The sequence below is a fragment of the Oncorhynchus nerka genome, linkage group LG9b (assembly GCF_034236695.1).
Source record: "Oncorhynchus nerka isolate Pitt River linkage group LG9b, Oner_Uvic_2.0, whole genome shotgun sequence".
Taxonomy (NCBI): Eukaryota; Metazoa; Chordata; class Actinopteri; order Salmoniformes; family Salmonidae; genus Oncorhynchus; species Oncorhynchus nerka.
Window position 1 is genome coordinate 34,414,994 of NC_088424.1, and position 18,746 is coordinate 34,433,739.

The 18,746-nt window shown below is 45.7% G+C and overlaps 1 protein-coding gene across 1 annotated transcript in view; it reads right to left on the bottom strand.

Annotated features, from left to right (window-relative positions):
- The window catches only part of LOC115114711 (ephrin type-A receptor 4-like), a 76,144-nt gene that overhangs the window by 12,403 nt on the left and 44,995 nt on the right, over positions 1-18,746 (bottom strand). The window contains exons 5-6 of the mRNA XM_029643181.2: positions 14,501-14,656; positions 4,359-4,805 (exon numbers count right to left, since the gene is read on the bottom strand). Of these exons, the coding sequence (XP_029499041.2) occupies positions 4,359-4,805; positions 14,501-14,656 (603 nt within the window). The remainder of the gene's footprint in view (positions 1-4,358; positions 4,806-14,500; positions 14,657-18,746) is intronic.

The following is an 18,746-nucleotide window of genomic DNA, read 5'->3' on the forward strand; positions in this document are numbered from 1 at the left end:
AGTATTGCCTTTAAATTCTTTAACTTGGGTCAAACATTTTAGGTAGCCTTCCACAAGCTTTCCACAATAAGTTGGGTGAATTTTGGCCCATTCCTCCTGACAGAGCTGGTGTAACTAAGTCAGGTTTGAAGGCCTCCTTGATCGCACACTCTTTCTCAGTTCTGTCCACAAAATTTCTATGGGACTGAGGTCAGGGCTTTATGATGGACACTCCAATACCTTGACTTTGGTCTCCTTACGTCATTTTGCTACAACTTTTGAAGTATGCTTGGGGTCATTGTCCATTTGGAAGACCCATTTGCGACCAAGATTTAACTTCCTGACTAATGTCTTGAGAATTTGCTTCAATAAATCCACATAATTTCCCTTCCTCATGAAGCCATCTATTTTGTGAAGTGCCTCCTGCAGCAAAGCAGCCCCACAACATGATGCTGCCACCCCTGAGCTTCACATTTGGGATGGTGTTCTTCGTCTTGCAAGCATCCCCCTTTTTCCTCCAAACATAACGATGATCATTATGGCCAAACAGTTCTATTTTTGTTTCATCAGACTAGAGGACATTTCTCTAAAAAGTACGATCTTTGTCCCCATCTGCAGTTACAAACCATAGTCTGGCTTTTTTATGTAAATCAAATCAAATCAAATTGTATTTGTCACATACACATGGTTAGCAGATGTTAGTGCGAGTGTAGCAAAATGCTTGTGCTTCTAGTTCTGACAATGCAGTAATAACCAACAAGTAATCCACCTCTGGCCTGCTCGCCTCCCTACCACTGAGGAAGTACAGTTCCCGCTCAGCCCAGTCAAAACTGTTCGCTGCTCTGGCCCCCCAATGGTGGAACAAACTCCCTCACGACGCCAGGACAGCGGAGTCAATCACCACCTTCCGGAGACACCTGAAACCCCACCTCTTTAAGGAATACCTAGGATAGGATAAAGTAATCCCTCTCACCCCCCCCCCCCCCTTAAAAGATTTAGATGCACTACTGTTCCACTGGATGTCATAAGGTGAATGCACCAATTTGTAAGTCGCTCTGGATAAGAGCGTCTGCTAAATGACTTAAATGTAAATGTAAATGTAATCTAGCTAACAATTCCAAAACTACTACCTTATAGACACAAGTGTAAGGGGATAAAGAATATGTACATAAAGATATATGAATGAGTGATGGTACAGAGCGGCATAGGCAAGATACAGTAGATGGTATTGAGTGCAGTATATACATATGAGATGAGTATGTAAACAAAGTGGCATAGTTAAAGTGGCTAGTGATACATGTATTACATAAGGATGCAGTAGATGATATAGAGTACAGTATATAAGTAGACATATGAGATGAATAATGTAGGGTATGTAAACATTATATTAGGTAGCATTGTTTAAAGTGGCTAGTGATATATTTTACATGTATGTTTTGGAGCAGTGGCTTCGTCCTTGCTGAGCAGCCTTTCAGGTTATGTCAATATAGGACTCGTTTTACTGTGGATATAGATACTTTTGTACCGGTTTTCTCCAGCATCTTCACAACATCCTTTGCTGTTGTTCTGGGATTGATTTGCACTTCTCGCACCAAAGTACGTTCATCTCTAGGAGAGAGAGAACACGTCGCCTTCCTGAGCTGTACAACAGCTGCGTGGTTCCATGGTGTTTATACTTGCACACAATTGTTTGTACAGATGAACGTGGTACCTTCAGGCATTTGGAAATTGCTCGCAAGGATGAACCAGACTTGTGGAGGTCTCCAATTTTCTTGGCTGATTTATTTGAATTTTCCCATGATGTCAAGCAAAGAGGCACTGAGTTTGAAAGTAGGCCTTGAAATACATCCACAGGTACACCTCCAATTGACTCAAATTATGTCAATTAGCCTATCAGAAGCATCTAAAGCCATGACATAATTTTCTGGAATTTTCCAAGCTGTTTAAAGGCACAGTCAACTTAGTGTATGTAAACTGCTGACCCACTGGAATTGTGATACAGTGAAGTATAAGTGAAATAATCTGTCTGTAAACAATTGTTGGAAAAATTACTTGTGTCATGCACAAAGTAGATGTCCTGACCGACTTGCCAAAACTATAGTTTGTTAACAAGAAATTTGTGGAGTGGCTGAAAAACAAGTTTTAATGACTCCAACCTAAGTGTATGTAAACTTCTGACTTCAACTGTATATATCATTAGGCTGTATGTGTAACGGCTCTCGTTGGTAGAAGGAAGAGTGGACCAAAGCGCAGCGTGGAAAGTGTTTATGATACTTTATTCAAAAACACTCAAACAAAAATAACAAACGCAAAAACGAAAGTGCACAGTTCTGTTAGGTACAGACACTAAACAGAAAACAAGATCCCACAAAACCCAAAAGAAAAACTTATGTGTGATCCCCAATCAGAGACAACGATAGACAGCTGCCTCTGATTGGGAACCACACACGGCCAAAAACAAAAAAACAGAAAACAGCCTTTCCCACCCTGACCTCACCAAACAGAGAAAAATAAGGATCTCTAAGGTCAGGGCGTGACAGTATGTATTTCTAGATATAGGCCTATTATAAATGTGCATTATTCTCGCATCACCAGCTTTATTGCAAAAAGACAGACAAATGCACACAACTTTAAGCTATATATTCAATTGAGGTAATGAACTGCCTATTCATCCGCACAGCAATTGATAAAACAGTACCATGTTTGCAATGAGCTTATGCCAATATTACACAGGTAAGCTAACGGTTGCAGAAATCAGGAATGCAGACAGGCTCTATAGACCTCTATATATGAATGACTATGTCCAACACACCACCTGGGGTTATGTTGGGCATCTACTGACCAAAAAATATTTCTCAATGACAAGTATTGCTAAATCAAAAGGTTTAAGGAAATACAGGCAGGCACTACATTAGTACAAGACAAAACAGCTCGCTGAATCAAGCATGATGGTCTTGTAAGTATAATAGCAAAGCTTGTTATCATATGATTAAAAAAGCTTGAAAAGGTAGTGGAATGGGATTAGTGTGATGTGGGAAGAATCCAATACTTTACCTTGTGTGTGGTACAAATCACATTATTGTGGGAGCACCTCATCTAAGAGTATGAATTAGGCTGTTGGAGAAGGTTTGAATTCTAAGCAACCTGCCGCCACACAGTTTGAAGTAAAATACCAACTTATCTTCTTTAGTAGGTCAAAGCTGTGTGCTGGAAAACCTTGGTAGAACATGGGTGAAGTAGGCATTGTGGTGCTCATGTAAATTTCCTTTCTTTTTCGGCTTCAGACAAATGCCTACTTCTCACTTAAAACGTTGTTTTTCATTTTTAATAGCCTATACGGTTAATTATGGCTGCATTGGTCAGAATCTGCAACAATATCAGTGTTGTCAGCTACGGTATATGAGGAGATAGTAGGGTTAGTTGGATAAGGCTATCTGAACGTGCACATATTGGAAGTTAGAGGTAGCCTAATATTCATTATTTGATAAAAAAAAAAAGACTATTATGTGACTAAAATGGCTGTGACTAAAACGAGACAGATTGTCCAGTGTTTTAGTCGACTGATAATAAGTAAAACTAACAAAGGATGTATCCTCTATCTATCTCTCACACTGTTTACTGAGTTTGTAGCAGAAATAAAGTATTCTTCACTCAGCATTTTCTCACACACACACACACACACACACACAAAGAGGCGCAATAGACAAGTATTGCGTTACCGAGGCATCTAAACATCAACCTAAACCAATTACATGACGACTCCACTGTGGTATTATGTTTATGTCACTGAGACAAGTCACTCCTTGAGAGAGGGGACAAACACTAAATCCAATTAAACCAACCCGCTTCAGAAACTCTCAAACAGACATGGAATAAACACAGTCCTGCTTGGCCCCTTAAAACACACATACTGTCACGCCCTGGTCTAAGTATTTTGTGTTTTTCTTCATGTATTGGGTCAGGCCAGGGTGTGGCATGGAGTTTTTGTATTGTGGTGTGTTTTGTCTTGGGGTTTTGGTGTGTATGTATTTGGGATTGTAGCTAGTGGGGTTATCTAGCAAAGTCTATGGCTGTCTGGAGTGGTTCTCAATCAGAGGCAGGTGCTTATCGTTGTCTCTGATTGGGAACCATATTTAGGCAGCCATATTCTTTGAGTTTGTCGTGGGTGATTGTCCTTAGTGTCCTTGTAACTATCTACTGTTAGTTTCGTTACGTTTTTGGTATTGATTCGTGTTTACGTGTGTTTTTTTCATTAAACATGGATCGCAATCTACACGCTGCGTTTTGGTCCGACTCTCCTTCACCACACCTAGAAAGCCGTTACACATACACTCTCCCTCCACTTACTTCTAAACTCTCTCACACACACACAAACTCACCGGCCTGGTTGGTGGTGAGAGTGACAGACACACTCTCTCTTGCCCCTGCAGTGTGGCCTTGGGAAACTCCGTTGCGGGCGCCGATTGTGAAGGTGTAGCGTGTGTGTGCCTGGAGCTCGCTCACACACACTCTGGTGGCCCCCAGGCCGCTATGCTGGGGGGAGAAGAGGACGTCTGGGCCACAGGGTAGGCAGAGCTGGGTCCCAAGAGGCCCGTCAGGACCCCCAAGGCTACCAGCCTCTCCAAGTTCACTCCCAGACGAACTGCCAATCTGAGTTTGATTCCCGGTTTGACTCCCAGGGTAACTCTCAGGACCGTGGCAGAGCAGGCAGTCCACACTGTATCTGATGTCAGTTCTCCCTCCAAGCCTGAGGGGGGCGCTCCACTCTAGAACCACTGATGTCTCGTTGACCTCTGAGATCAGCTGCTGTGGAGCAGAGGGGGGTTCTGGGATAAATAGGACAGGTAGGTTGAGTTAGAAATGATATTGTGGCAATGGTTACATACAGTGCCTTGCAAAAGTATTCACCCCCTTTGGCGGTTTTACTCTTTTGTTATATTACAACCTGTAACTTAAATTGATTTTTTATTTAAATAGTCCAAATTGGTGAAGTGAAAAAAATACTTCTTTCATAAATTTCACAAAATGGAAAAGTGGTGTGTGCATATGTATTCACCCCCTTTGCTCTCAATAAGATCTGGTGCAACCGATTACCTTCAGAAGTCACAAAATTAGTTAAATAAAGTCCACTTGTGTGCAATCTAAGTGTCTTATGATCTCAGTGTATATATATATATATATATACACACACACACACACACACACACACACACCTGTTCTGAAAGGCCCAGGGAGTCTTATACACCACTAAGCAAGGGGCACCAGCAAGCAAGCGACACCATGAACACCAAGGAGCTCTCCAAACAGGCCAGGAACAAAGTTGTGGAGAAGTACAGATCAGGGTTGGGTTATAATTTTTTTTTGAACATCCCACGAAGCGCCATTAAATCCATTCTAAAAAATTGAAAGAATGGCACCACAACAAACCTGCCAAGAGAGGGCCGCCCACCAAAACACATGGACCAGGCAAGGAGGGCATTAATCAGAGAGGCAACAAATGATGATAACCCTGAAGGAGCTGCAAAGCTCCACAGCAGAGATTGGAGTTTCTGTCCATAGGACCACTTTAAGCCATACACTCCAAAGAGCTGGGCTTTACAGAAGAGTGGCCAGAAATAAGCCATTGCTTCAAGAAAAAAATAAGCAAACACGTTTCGCCAAAAGGCATGTGGGAGACTCCCCAAACATATGGAAGAAGGTACTCTGGTCAGATGAGACTAAAATGTTGCTTTTTTGCCATCAAGGAAAACGCTATGTCTGGCGCAAACCCAACACCTCTCATCACCCTGAGAACACCATCCTCACAGTGAAGCATGGTGGTGGCAGCATCATGCTGTGGGGATGTTTTTCATCGGCAGGGAAACTGGTCAGAATTAAAGGAATGATGGATGGCGCTAAATACAGGGATATTCTTGAGGGAAACCTGTTTCAGTCTTCCAGAGATTTGAGACTGGGATGGAGGTTTATCTTCCAGCAGGACATGACCCTAAGCATACTGTCACGCCTTGGTCTTAGTATTTTGTGTTTTCTTTAATTATTTGTTCAGGCCAGGGTGTGACATGGGTTTATTGTGTTGTCGTATTGGGGTTTTTGTAGGCATTGGGATTGTGGCTGATTAGGGGTGTGTCTAGCATAGGCTTGGCTGCCTGAGGCGGTTCTCAATCAGAGTCAGGTGATTCTCGTTGTCTCTGATTGGGAACCATATTTAGGTAGCCTGGGTTTCACTGTGTATTTTGTGGGTGATTGCTCCTGTCTTAGTGTTTGCACCAGATAGGGCTGTTTCGGTTTTCACTTTTCATTATTTTGTAGTTTCCGCTTATATTGTTTTTTCCTTCATTACAATTATATCATGAATCATCATCACGCTGCATTTTGGTCCGATCCTTGTTCTACCTCTTCATCAGAGGAGGAGATAGAAGAACGCCGTTACAGAATCACCCACCACACCCGGACCGAGTGGCGTGGTAACAGGCAACAGCGACATGAGGAGCAGCGATCAAAGGACTTCTGGACTTGGGAGGAGATATTGGACGGTAAAGGACCCTGGGCACAGCCGGGAAAATATCGCCGCCCCAAAGAAGAACTAGAGGCGGCGAGAGCTGAGAGGCGCTGGTATGAGGAGAAGCAACAGCGGCAGCAGGATCAATATCGGGACTACACTACTTGGGAGGATATAGACAGGTGGGCGGTCGACCCAGAGAGAGTTCCGGAACCCGCCTGGGATTCGCTGGAGCAGTGCGAAGAGGGCTATAGGAGAATGGAGTCGAAGAGAAAAACACGGCGGCGCAGAAGAAAGCCCGAGAGTCAGCTCAAAAAATGTATTGGGGGGTGGCTCAGGGAGAGAGTGGCAGAGTCAGGAGTCAGACCTGAGCCAACTCTCCCTGTTTATCGTGAGGAGCCAAGGAGGAGACCAGAACCAGAGCCGGTATTAGAGGGGAGCGAAGCAGAGACTGTGAAGGAGTTAATGGGGAAAGTGGAGGAGAGAGTAATGAGGGAGTTGCTAGCTTGGTGCTTTAGGTACTATATTCGTCCGACGGAGCGTGTCGGGGATTTGATGGCACCTGGATCAGCGCTCCATACTCGTCCTGAGGTGCGTGTTAGTCGGCTGGTGAAAATAGTGCCAGCCTCACGCACTAGGCCTCTTGTGTACCTACCTAGCCTTGCACGTCCTGTGCCAGCCCTGCTCTCAGGCTCTCCAGTACACCTTCACGGTCAGGTCCATCCTGTGCCACCTTCACACACCAGCCCTCCGGTGGCAGCTCCCCACAGCCTCCAGCCTGTTCAGCGCAGCCAGAGCCTTCCTCCTCTCCTGCGCTGCCGGAGCCTCCCGCCTGTTTAGCGCAGCCAGAGCCTGTCTCCTCTCCTGCGCTGCCGGAGCCTCCTGCCTGTTCAGCGCAGCCAGAGCTGTCAGTCTGCATGGAGCAGCCAGAGCTGTCAGCCTGTATGGAGCAGCCTGAGCTGTCAGTCTGCATGGAGCAGCCAGTGCAGCTAGATCCGCCAGTCAGCCATGATCTTCCAGATCTGCCAGTCAACCAGATTCTTCCAGATCTGCCAGTCAACCAGACTCTTTCCAGATCTGCCAGTCAACCAGAATCTTCCAGATCCGCCAGCCAGCCAGGATCTACCGGAGTCAACTACCTGCCTGAGCTTCATCTCAGTACTGGGCTTCCTCTCAGTACTGGGCTTCCTCTCAGTACTGGGCTTCCTCTCGGTACTGGGCTTTCCCTCAGTCCCGGGCTTCCCCTCAGTCCCGGGCTTCCCCTCAGTCCCGGGCTTCCCCTCATTCCCGGGCTTCCCCTCAGTCCCGAGCTGCCCCTCAGTCCCGAGCTGCCCCTCAGTCCCGAGCTTCCCCTCAGTCCCGAGCTTCCCCTCAGTCCCGAGCTGCCTCAGTCCCGAGCTGCCCCTCAGTCCCAAGCTGCCCCTCAGTCACAAGCTGCCCCTCAGTCCAGTGGGGTTCTGGGTGAGGACTATTAGGCCATGGTCGGCGGCGAGGGTGGATTATCCCAGGACGCGAAGGGGAGGAACTATTACATTAATGGAGTGGGGTCCACGTCCCGAGCCAGAGCCGCCACCATGGACAGACGCCCACCCGGACCCTCCCTATGGTTTTGAGATGCGTCCGGGAGTCCGCACCTAGGGGGGGGGGGGGTGCTGTCACGCCTTGGTCTTAGTATTTTGTGTTTTCTTTAATTATTTGTTCAGGCCAGGGTGTGACATGGGTTTATTGTATTGTCGTATTGGGGTTTTTGTAGGCATTGGGATTGTGGTTGATTAGGGGTGTGTCTAGCATAGGCTTGGCTGCCTGAGGCGGTTCTCAATCAGAGTCAGGTGATTCTCGTTGTCTCTGATTGGGAACCATATTTAGGTAGCCTGGGTTTCACTGTGTATTTTGTGGGTGATTGCTCCTGTCTTAGTGTTTGCACCAGATAGGGCTGTTTCGGTTTTCACTTTTCATTATTTTGTAGTTTCCGCTTATATTGTTTTTTCCTTCATTACAATTATATCATGAATCATCATCACGCTGCATTTTGGTCCGATCCTTGTTCTACCTCTTCATCAGAGGAGGAGATAGAAGAACGCCGTTACACATACTGCTAAAGCAACACTCGAGTGGTTTAAAGGGGAAACATTTAAATGTCTTGGAATGGCCTAGTCAAAGCCCAGACCTCAATCCAATTGAGAATCTGTGGTATGACTTAAAGATTGCTGTACACTAGCAGAACCCATCCAACTTGAAGGACCTGGAGCAGTTTTGCCTTGAAGAATGGGCAAAAATCCCAGTGGCTAGATTTGCCAAGCTTACGGAGACATACCCCAAGAGACTTGAAGCTGTAATTGCTGCAAAAGGTGGCCCTACAAAGTATTGAATTTGGGGGGGTGAATAGTTATGCATGCGCAAGTTCTGTTTTTTTGTCTTATTTCTTGTTTGTTTCACAATAAAAAATATTCTGCATCTTCAAAGTGGTAGGCGTGTTGTGTAAATCAAATGATTACAAACCCCCCCAAAATATATTTTAATTGCAGGTTGTAAGGCAACAAAATAGGAAAAACGCCAAGGGGAGTGAATACTTCGCAAGCCACTGTACGTTCCATTTTGGTACTTATTGTTGTTCTGTTGTGTGTTCTATGTGTTTTCTCAGGCTGACTTGGTGAACCATGTGCTGTATATAGGCATAATTAAGTTTATGACAAACAGACCAAGGTCTCAGTCAGAACATATTTACTGAGAGAGAGAGAGAGAGAAATGTTACTGAGGACTATTCATCCCACTCAGGACATGGTGTATTACTCTTAAGTCATTGGATCAGTATAATGGGCGGCGTGAGAGGAGAGAGACAGAGGGAGGCGTGAGAGGAGAGAGACAGAGGGAGGCGTGAGAGGAGAGAGACAGAGGGAGGCGTGAGAGGAGAGAGACAGAGGGAGGAATGAGAGGAGAGAGACAGGCGTGAGAGGAGAGAGACAGAGGGAGGCGTGAGAGGAGAGAGACAGAGGGAGGCGTGAGAGGAGAGAGACAGGCGTGAGAGGAGAGAGACAGGCGTGAGAGGAGAGAGACAGAGGGAGGCGTGAGAGGAGAGAGACAGAGGGAGGCGTGAGAGGAGAGAGACAGACAGGCGTGAGAGGAGAGAGAGAGACAGGCGTGAGAGGAGAGAGACAGAGGGAGGCGTGAGAGGAGAGAGACAGAGGGAGGCGTGAGAGGAGAGAGACAGAGGGAGGTGTGAGAGGAGAGAGACAGAGGGAGGCGTGAGAGGAGAGAGACAGAGGGAGGTGTGAGAGGAGAGAGACAGAGGGAGGCGTGAGAGGAGAGAGACAGAGGGAGGTGTGAGAGGAGAGAGACAGAGGGAGGCGTGAGAGGAGAGAGACAGAGGAGGCGTGAGAGGAGAGAGACAGAGGGAGGCGTGAGAGGAGAGAGACAGAGGGAGGCGTGAGAGGAGAGAGACAGAGGGAGGCGTGAGAGGAGAGAGACAGAGGGAGGCGTGAGAGGAGAGAGACAGAGGGAGGCGTGAGAGGAGAGAGACAGACAGGCGTGAGAGGAGAGAGAGAGACAGGCATGAGAGGAGAGAGACAGAGGCAGGCGTGAGAGGAGAGAGAGAGAGAGGGAGGCGTGAGAGGAGAGAGAGAGACAGGCGTGAGAGGAGAGAGACAGAGGGAGGCGTGAGAGGAGAGAGACAGAGGGAGGCGTGATAGGAGAGAGACAGAGGGAGGCGTGAGAGGAGAGAGACAGAGGGAGGCGTGAGAGGAGAGAGACAGAGGGAGGTGTGAGAGGAGAGAGACAGAGGGAGGCGTGAGAGGAGAGAGAGAGACAGGCGTGAGAGGAGAGAGACAGAGGGAGGCGTGAGAGGAGAGAGACAGAGGCAGGCGTGAGAGGAGAGAGAGAGAGAGGGAGGTGTGAGAGGAGAGAGAGAGACAGGCGTGAGAGGAGAGAGACAGAGGGAGGCGTGAGAGGAGAGAGACAGACAGGCGTGAGAGGAGAGAGAGAGACCGGCGTGAGAGGAGAGAGAGAGACAGGCTTGAGAGGTGAGAGAGACAGGAGTGAGAGGAGAGAGAGAGACAGGCTTGAGAGGAGAGAGAGAGACAGGCGTGAGAGGAGAGACAGAGGGAGGCGAGAGAGGAGAGAGACAGGCGTGAGAGGAGAGAGACAGAGGGAGGCGTGAGAGGAGAGAGACAGACAGGCGTGAGAGGAGAGAGACAGACAGGCGTGAGAGGAGAGAGAGAGACATGCGTGAGAGGAGAGAGAGAGACAGGCTTGAGAGGAGAGAGAGAGACAGGCGTGAGAGGAGAGAGACAGACAGGCGTGAGAGGAGAGAGAGAGACATGCGTGAGAGGAGAGAGAGAGACAGGCTTGAGAGGAGAGAGAGAGACAGGCGTGAGAGGAGAGAGACAGAGGGAGGCGTGAGAGGAGAGAGACAGAGGGAGGCGTGAGAGGAGAGAGACAGAGGGAGGCGTGAGAGGAGAGAGACAGAGGGAGGCGTGAGAGGAGAGAGACAGAGGGAGGCGTGAGAGGAGAGAGACAGAGGGAGGCGTGAGAGGAGAGAGACAGAGGGAGGCGTGAGACGAGAGAGACAGAGGGAGGCGTGAGAGGAGAGAGACAGAGGGAGGCGTGAGAGAGAGAATGAGGAGAAATAAAGGATGGAGTAAGTAGAAAAGAGAGGAGAAATAGTTTGAGATACCCCTATGGGGAAATACAGTGTGTGAGATACCCCTATGGGGAAATACAGTGTGTGAGATACCCCTATGGGGAAATACAGTGTGTGAGATACCCCTATGGGGAAATACAGTGTGTGAGATACCCCTATGGAGAAATACAGTGTGTGAGATACCCCTATGGGGAAATACAGTGTGTGAGATACCCCTATGGGGAAATACAGTGTGTGAGATACCCCTATGTGGAAATACAGTGTGTGAGATACCCCTATGTGGAAATACAGTGTGTGAGATACCCCTATGGAGAAATACAGTGTGTGAGATACCCCTATGGGGAAATACAGTGTGTGAGATACCCCTATGGAGAAATACAATGCGTGAGATACCCCTATGGAGAAATACAGTGTGTGAGATACCCCTATGTGGAAATACAGTGTGTGAGATACCCCTATGGGGAAATACAGTGTGTGAGATACCCCTATGGGGAAATACAGTGTGTGAGATACCCCTATGTGGAAATACAGTGTGTGAGATACCCCTATGTGGAAATACAGTGTGTGAGATACCCCTATGTGGAAATACAGTGTGTGAGATACCCCTATGGGGAAATACAGTGTGTGAGATACCCCTATGTGGAAATACAGTGTGTGAGATACCCCTATGGGGAAATACAGTGTGTGAGATACCCCTATGGGGAAATACAGTGTGTGAGATACCCCTATGGGGAAATACAGTGTGTGAGATACCCCTATGGGGAAATACAGTGTGTGAGATACCCCTATGGAGAAATACAGTGTGTGAGATACCCCTATGGGGAAATACAGTGTGTGAGATACCCCTATGGGGAAATACAGTGTGTGAGATACCCCTATGTGGAAATACAGTGTGTGAGATACCCCTATGGGGAAATACAGTGTGTGAGATACCCCTATGTGGAAATACAGTGTGTGAGATACCCCTATGTGGAAATACAGTGTGTGAGATACCCCTATGGGGAAATACAGTGTGTGAGATACCCCTATGTGGAAATACAGTGTGTGAGATACCCCTATGGGGAAATACAGTGTGTGAGATACCCCTATGGGGAAATACAGTGTGTGAGATACCCCTATGGGGAAATACAGTGTGTGAGATACCCCTATGGGGAAATACAGTGTGTGAGATACCCCTATGGAGAAATACAGTGTGTGAGATACCCCTATGGGGAAATACAGTGTGTGAGATACCCCTATGGGGAAATACAGTGTGTGAGATACCCCTATGTGGAAATACAGTGTGTGAGATTCCCCTATGGGGAAATACAGTGTGTGAGATACCCCTATGGAGAAATACAGTGTGTGAGATACCCCTATGGGGAAATACAGTGTGTGAGATACCCCTATGGGGAAATACAGTGTGTGAGATACCCCTATGTGGAAATACAGTGTGTGAGATACCCCTATGGGGAAATACAGTGTGTGAGATACCCCTATGGGGAAATACAGTGTGTGAGATACCCCTATGGAGAAATACAATGCGTGAGATACCCCTATGGAGAAATACAGTGTGTGAGATACCCCTATGTGGAAATACAGTGTGTGAGATACCCCTATGGGGAAATACAGTGTGTGAGATACCCCTATGGGGAAATACAGTGTGTGAGATACCCCTATGGGGAAATACAGTGTGTGAGATACCCCTATGGGGAAATACAGTGTGTGAGATACCCCTATGGGGAAATACAGTGTGTGAGATACCCCAATGGGGAAATACAGTGTGTGAGATACCCCTATGTGGAAATACAGTGTGTGAGATACCCCTATGGGGAAATACAGTGTGTGAGATACCCCTATGTGGAAATACAGTGTGTGAGATACCCCTATGGGGAAATACAGTGTGTGAGATACCCCTATGTGGAAATACAGTGTGTGAGATACCCCTATGGGGAAATACAGTGTGTGAGATACCCCTATGGGGAAATACAGTGTGTGAGATACCCCTATGGGGAAATACAGTGTGTGAGATACCCCTATGGGGAAATAGAGTGTGTGAGATACCCCTATGGGGAAATACAGTGTGTGAGATACCCCTATGGGGAAATACAGTGTGTGAGATACCCCTATGGGGAAATACAGTGTGTGAGATACCCCTATGTGGAAATACAGTGTGTGAGATACCCCTATTTGGAAATACAGTGTGTGAGATACCCCTATGTGGAAATACAGTGTGTGAGATACCCCTATGGGGAAATACAGTGTGTGAGATACCCCTATGTGGAAATACAGTGTGTGAGATACCCCTATGGGGAAATACAGTGTGTGAGATACCCCTATGGGGAAATACAGTGTGTGAGATACCCCTATGGGGAAATAGAGTGTGTGAGATACCCCTATGGGGAAATACAGTGTGTGAGATACCCCTATGGGGAAATACAGTGTGTGAGATACCCCTATGGGGAAATACAGTGTGTGAGATACCCCTATGGAGAAATACAGTGTGTGAGATACCCCTATGGGGAAATACAGTGTGTGAGATACCCCTATGGGAAAATACAGTGTGTGAGATACCCCTATGGGGAAATACAGTGTGTGAGATACCCCTATGGGGAAATACAGTGTGTGAGATACCCCTATGGGGAAATACAGTGTGTGAGATACCCCTATGGAGAAATACAGTGTGTGAGATACCCCTATGGGGAAATACAGTGTATGAGATACCCCTATGGGGAAATACAGTGTGTGAGATACCCCTATGGGGAAATACAGTATGTGAGATACCCCTATGGAGAAATACAGTGTGTGAGATACCCCTATGGGGAAATACAGTGTGTGAGATACCCCTATGGGGAAATACAGTGTGTGAGATACCCCTATGGAGAAATACAGTGTGTGAGATACCCCTATGGGGAAATACAGTGTGTGAGGTACCCCTATGGGGAAATACAGTGTGTGAGATACCCCTATGGGGAAGTATGGGGAAATAGAGTGTGTGAGATACCCCTATGGGGAAATACAGTGTGTGAGATACCCCTATGGAGAAATACAGTGTATGAGATACCTCTATGGGGAAATACAGTGTGTGAGATACCCCTATGGGGAAATACAGTGTGTGAGATACCCCTATGGGGAAATACAGTGTGTGAGATACCCCTATGGGGAAATACAGTGTGTGAGATACCCCTATGGGGAAATACAGTGTGTGAGATACCCCTATGGGGAAATACAGTGTGTGAGATACCCCTATGGAGAAATACAGTGTGTGAGATACCCCTATGGGGAAATACAGTGTGTGAGATACCCCTATGGGGAAATACAGTGTGTGAGATACCCCTATGGGGAAATACAGTGTGTGAGATACCCCTATGGGGAAATACAGTGTGTGTGTGTTCATGTGTTCTTACGTGTGCAGGGCATAGATGCAGGGTCCGTCTCAGAGCGGTAGTATCCTGGGTTGCAGTCACAGACAGTAGCCCCTGCTTTCTCTGAGTGACTGTGTGGAGGACACTCAGAACATGCTCCGTCTGTAGACACAGCTCTGTAGAAACCAACCTTACATGCTGCAGAGAGACAGATTCAATGACTTGTCATTCCATCAACAAATGCATTGACATACTACTTAGTTTGACATAACCCCCATGGTGTGTGAGAAAAGTGGGGGTAACAGTGTTTGTGTGTGTGTGTGTGTGTGTGTGTGTTGGGGGGGTGATGACAGAATGACACACTCATCAGCATAGGAAGTATTCCTATAGTCCCTGTAATTACTCTGTAATTATCTCTGTAATTACCTCTAATACTCTCTCTTTCTCTCTAATGCTCTTTCTTTCTACTGCACTCAATTTCTCACTAATGCTCTCTCTCTCTCCAATGCTCTCTCTCTCCAATGCTCTCTCTCTCCAATGCTCTCTCTCTAATGCTCTCTCTCTCTAATGCTCTTTCTCTATCTCTCTAATGCTCTCGCTCTATCTCTCTAATGCTCTCTCTCTCTAATGCTCTTTCTCTATCTCTCTAATGCTCTTTCTCTATCTCTCTAATGCTCTCGCTCTATCTCTCTAATGCTCTCTCTCTCTAATGCTCTTTCTCTATCTCTCTAATGCTCTTTCTCTATCTCTCTAATGCTCTCGCTCTATCTCTCTAATGCTCTCGCTCTATCTCTCTAATGCTCTCGCTCTCTAATGCTCTCTATCCTTCTCTCTAATGCTCTCTCTCCTTCTCTCTAATGCTCTCTCTCTCTCTAATGACCTCTCTCTCTAATGCTCTCGCTCTCTAATGCTCTCTCTCTCTAATGCTCTGTCTAATAATCTCTCTCCCTCTCTAATGCGCTCGCTCTCTAATGCGCTCTCTCTCTCTAATGCTCTCGCTCTCTCTAATGCTCTCGCTCTCTCTAATGCTCTCGTTCGCTCTAATGCTTCCGCTCACTCTAAAGCTCTCTAATGCTCTTGCTCTCTAGAGAGCCCCCTCTCTTATGCTCTCTCTCTCTCTAATGCCCTCTCGCTTTCTTTCTCTCTAATCCTCTCCCTCCAATCCTCTTTCTTTCCCTCTGTGCTCTCTTTCTCTAATCCTCCCTTTCTTTCTAATGCTCTCTCTTTCTTTCTTTCTAAGGCTCTCTCCCTCTCTTTCTAATGCTCTCTCTTGCTCTCTAATCATCTCTCTTTCTCCTCTCTAATGCTCCCCCTCTCTCTCTAATGCCCTCTATCGCTCTCTCATGTCCCCTCCCTCCCTCTCTCTCTCTCTAATGCCCCCTCTCGCTCTCTAATGCCCCCTCTCTCTCTATAATGCCCTCTCTCTCTCTAACGCCCTCTCTCTCTCTCTAATGCCCTCTCTCTCTGTAATGCCCTCTCTCTCTCTCTCTCTCTCTCTCTAATGCCCTCTCCCCCTCTCTCTCTAATGCCCTCTCTCTCTTTCACTAATGCTCTCGGTCTAATGCCCTCTCTCTAATGCCCTCTCCTTCTCTCTAATAATCTCTATTTCTAATGCTCTCTCTATTTCTCTCCAATGCTCTCCCTCTTTCTTTCTCTCTAATAATCTCTTTCTAATGCCCTCTATTTCTCTCCAATGCTCTCCCTCTTTCTTTCTCTCTAATAATCTCTTTCTAATGCCCTCTATTTCTCTCCAATGCTCGCTCTTCCTTTCTCTCTAATAATCGCTCTCTTATGCTCTCTCTCTAATGCCCTCTCGCTTTATTTCTCTCTAATCCTCTCGTTCTCTCTAATGCTTTCTCTCTCTTTTTCTAATGCTCTCTCTCTAATGCTCTCTCACTAATGCTCTTTCAAATTCAAGCTGCTTTATTGGCACAAAAAACATTGTGTCAATATTGCCAAAGCAATATTAAAAATTACAATATACATTGTAATAAAATAATATAAAATGGTAGTAAATAATACACAATGATATACAAATATAACAGAAATAGTAGAAATGTAATAACTATAAAAAGCTAAACATGGAAAATGAAACTAACTTATAACTAAATAACTGTCTATTCACCATTACATCAGTACTACAACTACCATCATCATTACTACTACTACCACCACCACCATCACTGAACTGCTATCATTACCATCACCCTACTACCCATACCACTGCTATTTAGAATGATAAACAACAATAATAATAGTAATAACAATAATACCAATAATAGTAATAATAAGTAAGTTACTATTTACTATGCAGATGTTATTATTCAGTGTCCCTCAGGCTATGGCAGGAAAATACATATTTGGCTGCAAGAGGAGCCATTGCTCCTTCGCCCATGAGTATTCTTAGTTTTTCCTGTGGGTTTAATAAGTTAACATTTGGAATAAATGTAGTCATTTCTGTGAAAAATGAATCTCTTGGTGAGGAATATTTCTCGCAGTAAAGGAGAAAGTTAATCTCTGTTTCTACCTCCCCTGTCGTGCAGCGACCACATACATGCTCCTCTTTGGGTAGCCATGTCTTTTTATGTCTGCCGGTTTCTATTGCCAATTGGTGGAAACAGCCTGTACTTGGTAAGGATCTGTCTCTGCTTCGTATCTTTGACAGAGTAGAGATAATCAGCCAATGCATATTCTTTGTTTAGGGTCAGATATCAATTTAGTCGGCTTTGGGATTTTGTTTGGTTTTCCAATGTTGTAAATGAGTCCTTTGATTGGTTCATGATTTTGTTTATTTGAATTCTTTCTTTTGAAGCAGTGCTGGTGTCAGCTTGTTTGTTTAGGTCCAAGACCAGCTGACTAAAAGTGCTCATTTCTGGGCTCAGCTCCTGGATTTGAAGTGCTTTAAATTGCAGACTTGAATTTGGATGTAACCAAATTTTGAAGGATCTTTTGAGAATGTTCATTACCACTGGAAAGCGGCCCAATTCTGCCATACGTGCATGAGTTGGTGTATTTCTCTGGACTTGTAGGGCTTTCTCTGCATGTAGGGCTTTCTCTGCATGTAGGGCTTTCTCTGCATGTAGGGCTTCAATTGGATGTTTGTCCCACAGATTAAAGTCCAGTATATTGAGTGGCCCCCAAACCTCACTTCCGTAAAGAGCAATTGGTAGGATTACACAGTCAAATATTTTGGTCCAAATTCTAATTGGGATGTTGATATTGAATCATTTCATTTTTATTGCATGCAATGCTCTGCAGGCTTTTTCTTTGAGTGCATTCACTGCCATATTATTTATTTCACCTTCATTTCACCTTTATTTCACCTTTATTTCACCAGGTCAGCTGGTTGAGAACAAGTTCTCATTTACAACTGTGACCTGGCCAAGATAAAGCAAAGCAGTGTGACACAGACAACACAGAGTTACACATGGAGTAAACAATAAACAAGCCAATAACACAATAGACAAGTCAATGACACCGTAGAAAAAAAGAAAGTCTATATACAGTGTGTGCAAAAGGCATGAGGAGGTAGGCAATAAATAGGCCAAGGGAGCGAATAGTTACAATTTAGCAGATTAACACTGGAGTGATACATGAGCAGATGATGATGTGCAAGTAGAGATATTGGTGTGCAAAAGAGCAGAAAATTAAAGAAAAACAGTATGGGGATGAGGTAGGTAGATTGGGTGGGCTATTTACAGGTGGACTATGTACAGCTGCAGTGATCGGTTAGCTGCTCAGATAGCAGATGTTTAAAGTTGGTGAGGGAAATAAAAGTCTCCAACTTCAGCGATTTTTGCAATTCTTTCCAGTCGCTGGCAGCAGAGAACTGAAAGGAAAGGCTGCCAAATGAGGTGTTGGCTTTGGGGATGATCAGTGAGATATACCTGCTGGAACGTGTGCTACAGATGGGTGTTATCGTGACCAGTGAACTGAGATAAGGTGGAGCTTTACCTAGCACAGACGTATAGATGACCTGGAGCCAATGGGTCTGGTCACAAATATGTAGCGAAGGCCAGCCGACTAGAGCATACAGGTCGCAGTGGTATAAGGTGATTTGGTAACAAAACGAATGGCACTGTGATAGACTGCATCCAGCTTGCTGAGTAGAGTGTTGGAAGCTATTTTGTAGATGACGTCGCCAAAGTCGAGGATCGGTAGGATAGTCAGTTTTACTAGGGTAAGTTTGGCGGCGTGAGTGAAGGAGGCTTTGTTGCGAAATATTTCTATTTATAATTTCTATTTCTATAATTCTATTTATATTTGTGATTCTGACATCTGTTTATTT